Raw genomic sequence first — 13752 nt, 5'->3', positions numbered from 1 at the left:
TGTGGGTTCTCTCCGGGTACTCCTGCGTCCAAAAGCATGCTCGTTAGGTTAACTGATTGTAAATTGGCCGTATTGTTGTCTGTTATCTCAGCGGTCAGTGGTCCCCAATGACAGCGGTCCCCCTCCCCTCCAGAGGACAAGCAGTTGCAGAAAATGAACAAATGAAATTGAAGAAGTGGAGCGTAAGTGGAGCAGAGGCTTGCAGATGATGTGTTGGTAGTCGGTTAACAACCTGAGATCACATCCTGTCAGTCAAAGCAACCGCACCCTTAATTATTCATCACTTAGACTTAAATATTTACCTCCTGTACATTTGTCATGATTAGAGAAATCAGCTGTAGAGTAAACACATCTATGATGTCTGATGTTGCATTGGACATTTCAACACAGAGGTCAGTGGAGATTGTTGCACTATTGGAGCCAGCCTCTAGTGGCCACGTGAGGAACTGCGTGGTCTGAGGTTTGACGCCAACAGAGTTAGTACATGAGCACATAAAAATAAACATAACAATTCATCACAATGTTATTTACAAAAAAAAACTGACTAAAAACTGTTGCTCTTAAATTAAATAATATTTTATTATGGTTAAACAATGAAACAGTTTTGTAAATGTCACACATGTATAGCCAACTGTTCACCACTCATTGATTAATGAGAGATAATGAACCATGTTAACTGGCATATTGCAGTTAAGAACATTCCAGTAGAAAAAAAAAAGAAAATGTGACAGAAATGAGACAATGTAAAGTAAAACTACAAAAATAAAATTAAGACTGTATAAGAAAAAATAATACGAGGACTAAAACAAAAACAAAAAAATAAAAATGAACACTGCATAAAGACCTCAGCTGGCTGAGTCAAGTGTGTTTAGTTGGGGCTGGAGCAAAGATCCCCCTAAGTGCATGAGGTGCAAACTCTGAGGCCATTTATTCGTGAGGTGCACTGCTGATATTCTCAGTTATCAACAACAACAAGGTATCGGATCTAACACCTCTGACTACTAATACAAGAGAGAATTAATTCGGGCATAACATTGACATAACAAAATGATATTAATAATAATAATGTGAGTCCAATAAAAAAAAAAAAAAATCTAATTGTGCACTGAGCTCCAGTGTCTCAAAGCATGTACAACTGTCCTCTAAGGTGCAGCAGTGAAAACGATATGACTTCCTATTATACACAGGTGAGCGCACATGCTCTAGTTCAAAACTATCAGAATATAGTTGTGCTATATGAAAACGTATGACGAGCGACATGTACACAAAATAATTCGATGCACGGGATGAAACTATGAAGATTCATAGTGAGGTCTGATAAAAAAAGGGTGGCGGGGAGGCCTAGTGGTTAAAGACACAGTCGCATGTCCATGTTCTTCATCAAGACAATCAAAGCAAACCTGCTCAATCATTCTCTGTCATCTACGTACCTGTAAAGAGATTTTTCTCAAAGGAAAAAAAGAACAAAAAAAAAAAACGAGGAAACTCAAAGCAGACCGCGAAGGTTTGAATTGAACCTGAACTGTAGTTACAGACACACAGGAGAAGACACGTTATTATTATTATTTTTGAAAACTCTGACTGAAAAAATAGGCTCTCCCTCAACAACACCTATTAGTGAGGTGTCTAACTATATACACATTTCAGTTTCACTAAAGTGAGTTTAATACTTACAACCAAAGATTCCTTTATTTTTAGTGGAAAAACTGCAAGTTTATTCAACAAAATATTTTTTTTTTAGCAGGGTATTATATACAGTTAGTTCGCCCTGATCCCTCTTAAAAACATATCTCACAGTGTTTTTGTCCCTTTTCATATTACTACATGAAAGATATTCAATACTCAGAGGTGCAGAGAGATGCACTTTTTTTATTTTAAATTTTTTTCCCGGCTGTCTTCTAACAGCAGCAGTTTGTGTAACGGATGCTTCTTAAACAACCACTTGCGTTACGTGTCAGTGACATCAGCAACGATGTTGGTGCTCAATGGTTTGTGCTTAGCTAATGGAAGTTAAATACATGGCTGGAGTCTGCAGCACCAGGCTGCCCAGGACCAGGAAGAAGCAAACGCCAGGAGCACTGCACGGAGTCCCATCTTTCACCACGGTAGGAGGGCGCTCCCCTCACTTCATGGGCCGCACAAGTACAAGTACAAGTGGAATTTCAAACGTTCTCCTGGTTTTTCTAGATGGAGCTTCTGCGTTTATTGAGTCTCCTGTAGGTGTTGATGCTGTGCAAACCAGTGGACACTGAGCTGATGCCTGAGTGGTGCTGCAGGCTGCACACGCAGCCATTGGAGTGGAGGGGGTTGGAAAAAGCCTCTCCCTGCTCCATGTAGGTGTCCGAGGTGGAGAGGTCCCGCGGGATGATCATGGGTATGGAGTATTGCAGCTTCTCCCTGCTCTTGTACCAAAGGCAGGAGCACATGGACTGGAAGTGGAGCACCTCGGCGTAAACGTTCCGCAGCCCCCGGCTCGCCGCTCCTCCCCCGCTGCCCCCGGCCGCGCTCCCTCCGCCGCACCCGGACGGCGTGGAGGAGGAGGAGGCCGGGTCGGCGGAGCAATTGATGTGTCCTCCCGCCTGGCCGCTGTGAGCGAGGAGAGCCCTCTGCTCGGCGTCCCTCTTCTCGTCCTCGGCGTTCATGGTCATGAAGCGCAGCACGACCAAGTTGAGGAAGGCTCCGATCACGGCCAGGCCCGTCAGGATGTAGATGAAGCTGAAGGCGACGTACTCCGGCTTGTTCTGCAGGGCCTGCTGGTTCTGCAGCGCCACGTAGTCCCCGAAGCCGATGGTGGTGAGCGTTATGAAGCAGTAGTAGTAGGCGTGGAACAAGCTCCATCCCTCGAACTGGGAGAAGGCCAGCGCCCCCACGCACAGAGTGCTCATGCAGGATATGAAACCGATGATCACCATGTTGACCATGGAGACCTCGGTGCGCCTCATTCCAAGGCACTTCTTCAGGCGGTGGAGCAGGTACCTGACGAAAGTGTTGATCCGCTCGCCGACGCTCTGGAACATGACCAAGGTGAGAGGGATGCCCAGGAGGGCGTAGAATATGCAGAACATCTTCCCTACATCTGTGCTGGGGGCTGCGTGACCGTATCCTGAGGGGGAAAGCAGGAGAAAGAAGCACGGTTACTGGGGCAGAACTAATTAAATCTACAGAGCAGGGGGGACAGGGGTCTGAGAAGAGGAGGCTGGAGGCTGGAGGGAAGATAGTCAGACCTGGACTAGACAGATATAAATGATTTGTATTCTCGCAGCGGCTCTTCAGCCAAATTCAAAAGACTCTTCATTTCAAAGCGCCAGAACGCAATTCGAGATGAGAATGCAGAGCGGCGTGGCGGCGACGGGCAAGTATTGATGTCATGTATCGGAGGAGAGAGAGAGCTTGAATAATTCATCGACAATTGGTCTCAGCGGAGTGGCTTCACCTAATGAGGACATTTGCACCTAATTACGCCTCGACATTTTTCCAGATCAAATAAACAACGCAGCAAAGGAGAGCTCGTGAATATGGGCTCTTATTTTTTATGCATAAAAACTGCTCCTTCAAGTCCTTTGAACCCAAAAAGTAAAAAAAGAAAAGTGGGGCTTGCGTTTGCTCCTTTGTGCTTTTGGGAACAGCGACAAACAGCCAAACAAAGAGAAGACTCACTTTGCTGTCATTCAACAAAGACGCCATCGGTGCATATGTTAAACTAAATTTTCGTTTAGAACACAGAATATAAATGCTGGTGTGACACAAACAGAAGTTAAGATTGGTCTAAGTATCAAAGTGGAATGATAAAAGAATAAATTTATGTTTAAGGCAGTTGCATATCCACCCTACTGTTGCACAGATATGAAATAAGAAAATTAATATTTGAACCTGTGTATTATTTGAATAGCTTGATTTTAAATGCAAAAATGCTAATAAGAATATATTTCTAAATAGCATTAGACAAAGTTTAGGGGGTCCCTACTCAATCTCTCCATCTGTTTGAAGACCGTTAAAGACCCCTGCCATAGATAGAACATGGATGTTGGACACAAAAGAGACACTTTATGCTCTCACGTATGAGTTTTATTGAATTCAAGTGTCGGCCGTTCGCCTCATAACGTCATCTTCTGAGTCAGGACACCAGGCCCTCGCTTTGAAGCACCGTTGCCGCTTGAAATATATTTCCCACGTTGACCTGTTGCACACGGGAGCTGTGAGATGATGTCCCCCGATACCAGCAGGACCAGGCAAATGGAACAGATTGACCAATAGTAGTGAATGTAATTACTCCGGGGTTTGATTTAATTCTTCTAGGCTCTGGTTTTTATTGTCACGCTGATCTGCGCGGTTCAGCCATCTGTCTGTCTGGTGCCAAATCTGTTTAAGGCTTTTCCCAGTTGTGCTGCCAAAACGAGAGCCATTACAACTGATGTATCTCATCACGGAGGGAAAATCCTGACCCGATCGCCGAGCGCAGAAACGTTTTAGAGGCTCTGACTGCTGGATATTTATCCCGTTCTCAAAAGACGGAAAGATGATGGACGATAGTTACTGTGACCTTAGTGTCTGCAAAACTGTTTCCCATTTGTGTTCCCACAAGCCTGTCAGATTAAGTATCCATCACCAACACCATCCTGTTTTATCATCTGAAGTGATTTCAAACTCCACTCAGACGTTTCAACAATGATCCCATTACCGAACCGTTCTGTCCCAATAGTTTAAAGGATAAACACTTGGGAAGGCTACAATAATTTACTGCTTCAACTGTTTATTCATTAAGCCTACATCAGTTCTTCTGGCTGTCATTCTTTACTTTTAGCTATGTCAGCTGTTTAGCCGTCGCTGTTAGCTTTCCGCATAAACAGCTTCAACCATTTATTCGTCACTTCCAGCGTTTCATCGGCGTAGTCAGCATCTTTAAAGACATGTTGTTTATCAACAGGTGTCACTTGTGTACTTTTTGCTTTTAATGTCGCCTTCTGAGACTGGTTGCAATCTTTAGCTAGCTAACATTTAGCCACTGCACAGCTAATTGAGCTAACGGCTAACAGCTTGTCCAGTAATTTAGTTTTAACTGTTCTTCTCTTACATTTTGTTTTCTGCTCTTGTTATTGACCATTAATTTGAGGAATCTGTATTTTAATAATTCATCCATGACTTTTCTACTACTTCACATCTCACCATTAAGATGTTGTAGCTGCCTTAACGGATAATGATGAGGCCCATTCGATACAAGAGGCAATACTGTAACATAGTTACAGTATCCCCAGTGTATTTTATTGTCACAGACACAAATTTTTGTCTTAATTGCCTCCATCTTTGTTTAGAAACTTCTATAGACCAAACCAAGAGCAAAATAGCACCTTTTAGCTCAAATTGACGCTGTGACTCTATCTACTCTATCTGCTGCCATCAAGGAGTGTCATTGCTATGGGGTGGGGGGGTGTCTGGTCTGGTCTAGGTGGGTGCTACGTGTCTAAGTAACATTCACATGAATGAATGCCAAGGTCCAAATGTTTCCTAGCAGAACAGTGAATTATGACAGGATGGTCAATGTTTCTTCTCCAGTCAGTGGTTTTAATGTTGTGGCTGATCTTTGTATATGCAATATATATAATATTCTGCTGATCCATTGTATTAATGAATAGTTGAGTTACTCCACAACCGTGTTATGAACTCTTTGCTGTGGCACTAAAAGCACCTCCTGCCGTACCTGTTGCGCAGTGTGTCAAATTTTTTACAGAACGCACCCGTCACGCACCTTTGGCCTTCATCATCACTTCTGATTTACTTCTTTTCCCAGCAGACACACTGCTAATCACGGAGTGCATGAGTGTGCGCGGTCAGTCTTGTCCCCCCACATTTGAGCTCCGGTCCGCTGTGAATATTAAAGTCTGACTTTCTTTATGAATATATATTAAAATCCAAACTTTCTGAGGGGAATTTGCATTATTACTTCTATTTGAGAAGGCGCAATTTCAAGTGAGTTTAAATTGCTTATTTCAATACTAAACTGCAGTTGCAAAGCCGTAACCTTAATTTGAAGTGGAACGTTGGGTTATTTATTTATTTTTCTTATTCAAACAGTGACATATGTCCACACCTGGAAGTAGAAAAATGATAAATAAAATAAGAAGGGGATATTTATTAACCGGTCACCGAGGAGGAGGAGAAGGAGGAGGAGGAGCTCGGAGGCCGAACTGCAGGCCTGTCAGGAGCTGTCAGCAGCTTATCGAGACGCGGGGGACGACCGGAGTGACAGCGCCGCCCGTCAACGGCCGACGCAGGAGCTGGAGGCGACAAGGCCAGCAGTCCAAGCTCCGTGTGTGAGAGAGGGTGAAGAGGCCCACATGACAAGCTCGTCCTCCCAGAGCATATCCCTGCTCCACCAGCACTGACAAAGTTCTCATGAGACAGGATGTCTCCGCGGCTTGTCCTGGCACGCAGGGGGCAGCCACCGGGGGCCGTTCGCTTTCTTTATATGGATTAGAGTCGCTGTGCAGCCTCATCTCTCCCTCTGAAAGGTGCATGAAAAAGAAACAATGGACTAAAGAGGTTTGACTGACGTCTGAAGAACCTGAGACTTTCGCAGCTGTCGCGTGCAGCGGTAACGGCGTTTTCAAAATGGCAGCGTCATTATGAAGTAATGGCCTCAGCTATTAGCACATATTACACGGATACACGGGGGAAAACACAGAGGAGGCAAATTGTCAAGCTATCAGGTTTTCCATGAGTAAACAGTAATTCCCTCTAAAATTAGCTTTTTGTTCAAGGATTCTTGCAAAACAGAAAACCTGCATCAGAGACTTTAGCCGCAACCTGAGCCTGATCGCCCCCTAACATCATTTCTGCAATTATCATTTGAAAGCAAATATGAAAATTGTGTCACACCAAAACAGCCCTTAAAAGAGTTATTAGGCAGAGCTAACGACAGGGAGGGGGCCGCTTCTAAACGTCCTCAGCGGGCAGGTGTGCCGTACTCTGAATTCTCATTCCCTGCTCGTCGCTGCCTCTCATTACAGAACTCGCAGCCAGTCGTTTGAGCTCGCGCTTCCAGCGACGGGCTAATGCTAATTTAAATGCTTCAAAACAAGTCCTTTCGGGCAAAAATATTTCCCGTGCGGTGGCTCTGAAACGCCGCCAACGCTTGGCAATTTGGAGATTTTATTTCAAGGCTTCAATCACGGCTTGTAATATTTTTACCATCTAATTTATTCCACGATTTTTAATCCTCCTCATAGTCATTTTAGCAGATGGGTGCTTTATTCAACGCTGCGCCATATTAACCCAGCAACGCAGCTGTAAAACTAGGAACTGGTTGTTATTTAACCTCTGGTTCCGTTTCCAAAGATGACAGCTCACTGTATACGGCTCCTTTCCCACCCCCCCGCTCGAGCTGTCTGCCTCTAAAACTCAAGCCACTGCATCTCAAGTCTTCATTACACTGATTAATTAGACAGGGATAAAAAAACAAAACAAAAAAAAAAACAGGCTTTGAAAAATACATCAAAGCATAATGTAGCTCTTAGGACTCCAGTTTCCCTGTCACTCAATTAAATTTTCATTGATTACCAGGCACAATTTGTTCTCGCCAACGAGACGAGGAGCACAGCCTATTCATCAAGCGGAGGATCCTTTAAAGAGGCTGCGCATTTATCAGGGGCTAATTCATCAGTAATTTATCAAATAAAAGAGGAAAAAACAAACCGGCTGCGACAAACAATGTGACAAATGAAAGATCGTGGAGAGATAATGTGTGTTCAGATACCCCAACGAACTAAAAATAAATTACAAGGCGTGCACATGAAAATAAAAATAACATGGAACGTCTCCACAACTCCAGGACACGGACCGTAATAGAAATGCTGGTGGCAGCGCTGCCCTCTCTGGAGCTGAATGATAATGCCCTCAGACGTGTCTGCACCCTGGAGACCAGGCTGTGCCTCGCACTACTACAGTATATTACACTCGTGAGTGTGTGCGCTTCAAGGTTTCACTCAAGACTGAGGGCAAATTATCAAACAAAACGGTATCGGACTAGTTTGTCAGACCTTTGCATTATTGCATTATTAAACATTATTTATTCATTATGTATACATACGCACAACAATCAGCCCTGGCATTCATTCATGTTGGTGTTATTTAGACATGTACCATCCACCAAGACCAGACCACGCACCACCACCCCATAGCAACGACACTCCTTGATGGCAGCAGGATGCAGCCTGACACAGACACACAAAAACAGTTTAGGAACAACTAGATCCCAAACTGATCAAGTATCTGTGGGATGATCCACAGATCTCCCCTCAACACCGAGAGGCCACCTGTTAACAACATTATGTTACCAGACACACACAGGACACCCATGTCCATGTTCTAATGAGTCACAACTGTTTTAGAGACACAAGGGAGAGACCTACACAATATTAGGAAGGTGGTCATAATGTTATGCCTCATCACCTCTCACCATCAATCACAACGGATGTGGATTTAGTAGCCTAACCCGCAGTTGGATATGTGAAAATATGTGTGTAATTATCAGAGGCTCAGACACACGAAAACAACTAAAAGAAGAAAAGAACTACCAGCAATGAAGGCTGACTGTGACATCACCTCGTATAGTTTGTGCATCCTGAGCACAAAGACTCAAGCCAACAATCAATTAACACGTAGTTTCTGCACCTTTGTGAAAGGAAATTATCCTCCATACCAGCAGGTGGCAGTAGTCTGTATAGCTCATTCAAAAACAGAAACCAGAAGAGCTACTATTACCTGAGAGGCTAGGACACTAGAAAGAGCTGGTGCAGAGCTGTGCTCTCCTGAATCACGCTGATAAGTGGTTCTACAGTTTATGCATTCGAGATGAGCATGTTGACACGAAAACATTTCTTTTGCCGCCTTGTTTTCTCTTCTCATGCTACGGTTCAGCTAATCATAGTGATCTCTCTCACACTCGTTCTGCTACTAAACGTGCTGAATCGGCTGAGAGGCGTCCTACACGGGTCCGATTAGCGGCAACGTTGCCTCCCAACAACAAAATGGTCAACCTTGACTGGTGGTGTGTCACAGCTCTGAAATGAGTTAGCAGTTTGAACCCCATTTCTTCCTGTCCTTATTAGAAAGAATCCTGGGGCGAAAACCTGCTTCTTAAACTGTGTGGGAGAGAAAACAAATATTGCATCAGAAAATTTCCTTCCAGTACATAGAAAAAAAAACTAACTATGTCAAAATTGCAAATACAAGCAGAGACATTCAGGAATATATACAAAAAGGTGCTTGTGATATACACCTTCTGAAGGAGAGGAACTAAAATATTTGTAATAACGCACGTCTGTGTTTGGCGCTGTAGTGGTTTGTAAGCAAATTCCTCCAAAGCTGAAGAGAGGCGTTACTACATCCGGCCGTATATGGCAGGCGTAGATGTAACGCGTACAGGTGGCCTGGGGAGTCGTCCCAGCGTGACGTCACTCTTATCTCCGTTTACGCCATCCCTGCAAAAGCCGCGCGTCGGGGGGAACGTTCTGTACGGCCGTGTAAATAAACAGCGATGGTGTCATCCGCTCGGTGCAGCAGGCCGTCTTTGAGCCCACTCCGCTTCCAAGCACGCCTCCCCCACCCACTCACCCGCCCCGCCGCAGCTCACTTTCATCTCCAGCTGCGTCTGGCCAAAGATATCATGACGTGACCCCACACGCCGTAACTCATGTCCATCCGAAGACGTTGCGTTACGAGACGCGGCCGCGATACTCGCATTTCCCACGAATCGAGCCCCCATCACTATCTGAAACGTGCCTCCGCAGACCCCTCATCAATTCTCATTCACAGACACCTCAAACTCCAGACGACCCCGCGGGTTGTTTATTCAGGCACTCAAACACAGCTCTGGTCCTCCCACCTCCCTCCATTACCGCGTCCGGCTTTTTGACCCCCCAAGGCCTCGCTGGCAGCTGCTGTGCAATGTCCATGTGTGAAGGCGAAAGAGTTCTAGGAACATTGGGAAAAATATCAATATTTAATGTCAGGAAATCTGGAGATGGAAGGAGGCACAGATGCTTTGTCTCTTTTCAATGACTCGATGATAAGTTTTGTTTTTTTCCCGAAAATGGGGAGTTCTTCAAGACGGCAGCACAGCTTTAAGCTACGCACGAGCAGATGCACCACCAAGTAAATGCGGGGGCCTTCTACCATCTACCATATGACGGGCTTCACTTGTTTTGATGGAGGTGGTTACATCAGGTGTTTTGATTCTGATTATTAGTGGAAAACCAGCTGTCATGAAAACATAGACTGTGTGTGTGTAAGATGAGGTGGGAGGGTTAAAAACATTAGCTTTGGCAGATCAACAAATGCTTTTAGTTTTTTTTTTTTTTTTTGTTAATTCTTTTAAATGTGGATCTAAAACTGCGCTTGAAGGAACTGATAAATCACACTGTCCTGATAACAGAACAGTTCTAAATAGGTTTGTAATTTAACTGGCACGCCTTGTTTGTGTAATCCTTTAAAGGGAGCAGATTAAACGGCACCGAAAACACCATAAACGAATCACAATGTCATGCAGTCACATCCTAAGTTCGGTGTCTGGCTACTCTCGTATGAGTAGTTCCATCAGTAGGTTATATAAATTTGATGTGAAGGTCTGTTCAGATGTCTTACATGAGCATTAGTACGTCACGTAGTATATTGGCTTTTGAATCTGAAGTGTATTTTTTTTGAAAGGATCTATCTTGTTTTATTCAAAGCTCTTAATAATGTCAGATCTATCAGCTTCTACTTTATTCTCAAGTCGCTGTCAGAAGTCGGTGAATAAGTAATGATAATCTCTCCGCTCCGAAACTTTCATTAAATGCGCCGCCAGTGAACAACGAGGCCAGTCCAGTTAGTGAGAGAAGGAGAGGGGGGAGAAAATGGATGATGCAGGATGTATTCATCACCAGCAATCTGATGTAACGCCAGAGGAGACAGCACGCTGGCAAAAGCGTCCGTCTGGGTTCACTTTAACTCGGTTACCCCCTTTGTGGGCTCCCGATTCGAGCCTGGGAGCATGTGGTCTTATCCAGCACGCAGCTGAGACCCAAAACACTGGAACATCACACGCCTCCACGCCAAAGCAACGAGGCGTTAGATCTGATCTGAGTGTCCTAAATTTACCTGTCCTGTAGTAGTAAAAACCCTTTCATCGTCACGCAGCTCACCCACGACATTCACACGCTATCCGCTGGAGCCCTACATCCACAATCAAAAGCTACAATCTGTGTGTGTTCGACCATCCTAGGCTCATGTTTTGATTTCACTGTGAAAGAAGGAAAAAAAAAAAAAAACTAAACAGCTATCAGCTTTCCAAACGTACTCCTTAGGTTCCTTTTTAGGGGATATGAGAGGAAACCTTGGCAGGCCATGTTTTTCCATGAGGTCAGTCAGCAAAGCATTCCAGGAGGAGTGTGAGATCTCTGGGAGGGTTTAGTTAATTAAATAAATCACGTGATTTATGTACCTGATACACAGTTGATATGGAGTTGTTTTAAAAGTCACAACACAGCTGGGCTAATAAGGAGGCGCACATGTACCGATACTGTACACAGCAGTGGGGGAGGAGGAAAGATGGAAGAAAAATGATGAAAGTTAAAAAAAAATAATAAAAAAAAAATAAAGCAGGAAGATCAAAGGTTAAGAAAATTCGACTGGAGGGTAACACAGATTATGAGCACGTATCTCCTGAGAGCCACAGCCAAAGCTTTGAAACTTAATTTAGACGGTAGGAAGTCTTTAATTTGTAGTCATTGCTAATGTAGGAACTCTGACTTGGGATTTCTTTCCAGGCTTTTAGGAGGTCAACTCAAATAACAGACGTATCCATTTCAGCTTTGTGCTATCTGTTCTAAAAGCGTGCCTGTGTGGGTAGGAAGGGAGAAAAGAGTGAACGGAAACGGAGAATGAGATGCGTAGTACGATGGAGAAATTTGAAAACGGTCTCTTTAGGGAGCAGATAGATCAACATTTGTCAGGAGAGTACGGCATACCTGCACGTCGGTGCCAAGAATGATGACACACTGCGTCAAAACAAGCAGAGATATATGGAATGATGACACGACAGCTCAAATGCCGCGTCTAATTATCTGACCCAAGTATTTGTGATTCCCAGTCAGGAATTTTTACCACAAGATTGTACATGGAAAAAACACAGAGGTGCTTAGATCATTTATGAAAATAGAATTTAGCCTAATATCTGCCTGTTCATGGCTTCGCCTGCAGGACTTTATTCACAGCAGAGCAGATGAATTAATACATGATGGATAAAAAGTTAATGGATTAATCACTTATTGGAAATAAATAATAGACAAGATTGGAGCAGCATAGCCAAACAGATGCAATGTTGAAACAGACTGAAACTGCTACTATGTAATGCATGAAGGGTTGAACTTACTGTGCATCTGAGTAATGTCAGATTTATGGGAAAAGTGATTCATAATTATACACTTAAGTTTCAACAACAGATGAGAAAGTCTGGTAAATACGTGGTGCACAATTTTCTGAGTTGTTAGCATCATATACTTAGGACACTTATCAAATATACACATTACAATGATGTGTCATGGCTCCTCTAATCTGTTTCCTTTGTCATTAGTCAGACTTAGCTGATCAACAGGCAACTTCTCGGAGCCTGTGTGCTGCTAAACTTTAATCTGCAGCTGTGGCAGTGTGACAATGGGCACGTAACTAACACAGCCCTGCACAATCCCCTCATGTATCATACGCATGACTCTTTAAATTTGTAGCAGATGAAAATCCACAGCTGAGTTAGTTAGCGGTTCAAACAACTAGCCTTGCTAAAAGATAGCCAGAGATAGCCAGCTTGTTAAACTGAGCAAACACCTGAAACTGTTCAATAGACACAAGACTAAAATAGCTTAATCAGCAAGTATAAAAGCTAAGCAACAGTGATGTCATTACATAATTAGTTGAAGAAAATAATGGACAAATGAGCTGGTTAGCTAACGTGTTGAATAAGTTAAAAGTTATGGATAAACCATTGGCTAAAATTTGAAATCACTATCAAGCTAGATGACTAAAATTTAGTTGGAAACAAACAATTAGTTGATAATTATTGAATCAGCTGTTGGGTTTTAATGGGTTAAGCCTTGGACCTGTGTATAACACTGGGGAAAACAGGAAGAATGTTACTTCCGCTACCTCACCATATAAGGAGTGGTCCACTGCTTTGCTGCAGCTTGCTCACGAGATTAGGGTACATCACACTCTGAAATTTCACACATTGGAAATCAGCTAAAGCCAATCGGCTACACATGGAAAATCACTGAAAACATGAAAGACAGCGCTCCTCCTTTCTTCTATGGGCGGAGCCTAGGTAGAACAAGGCCACTGTGTACGCTTAGATGAGAGCTTCTTTTTTTTCTACCTTAAGGTGGATAGACTGAAGTCTCAGTGCTGAATCAATACCTATTATCTGTGTGCCAAATGAATAACCTAAATGTGAGAAATTGTCACGTGATTTGTGCGTAGATGGACTATTCTTTCCAAAAGGTATAAAGATCTGGGCTGAAGGAGAGGAAGATATCCTCCTTCAACACAGCTGAAACAATGAATAGGTAAGGGGTAAAATAGTTAGCTAAAACTAGAACAACCATGGTTGAAATAGGTTACCTATCTTAGGGTAAGTAATAGTTGTGTAAAACACTGACCATTAATAACAAATAATAATAATAATATTAAAAAATAATAGTTTAACTAGCTTACCAAAGAATTAACATC

The 13752-nt window shown here is 43.4% G+C and overlaps 1 protein-coding gene across 1 annotated transcript in view; it reads right to left on the bottom strand.

The window, feature by feature from the left end:
* Window positions 1–554: 554 nt before the first annotated feature.
* Window positions 555–13752, bottom strand: part of kcnk3a (potassium channel, subfamily K, member 3a) — a 34818-nt gene continuing 21620 nt past the window's right edge. The window contains exon 2 of the mRNA XM_047573006.1: window positions 555–3103. Within this exon, the coding sequence (XP_047428962.1) occupies window positions 2184–3103 (920 nt within the window). The 3' untranslated portion in view covers window positions 555–2183. The remainder of the gene's footprint in view (window positions 3104–13752) is intronic.

Source organism: Mugil cephalus, chromosome 21 (assembly GCF_022458985.1).
Source record: "Mugil cephalus isolate CIBA_MC_2020 chromosome 21, CIBA_Mcephalus_1.1, whole genome shotgun sequence".
Lineage (NCBI taxonomy): Eukaryota > Metazoa > Chordata > Actinopteri > Mugiliformes > Mugilidae > Mugil > Mugil cephalus.
Note: the sequence above shows the minus strand (reverse complement) of the source record. Positions and strands in the feature narration are given on the sequence as shown.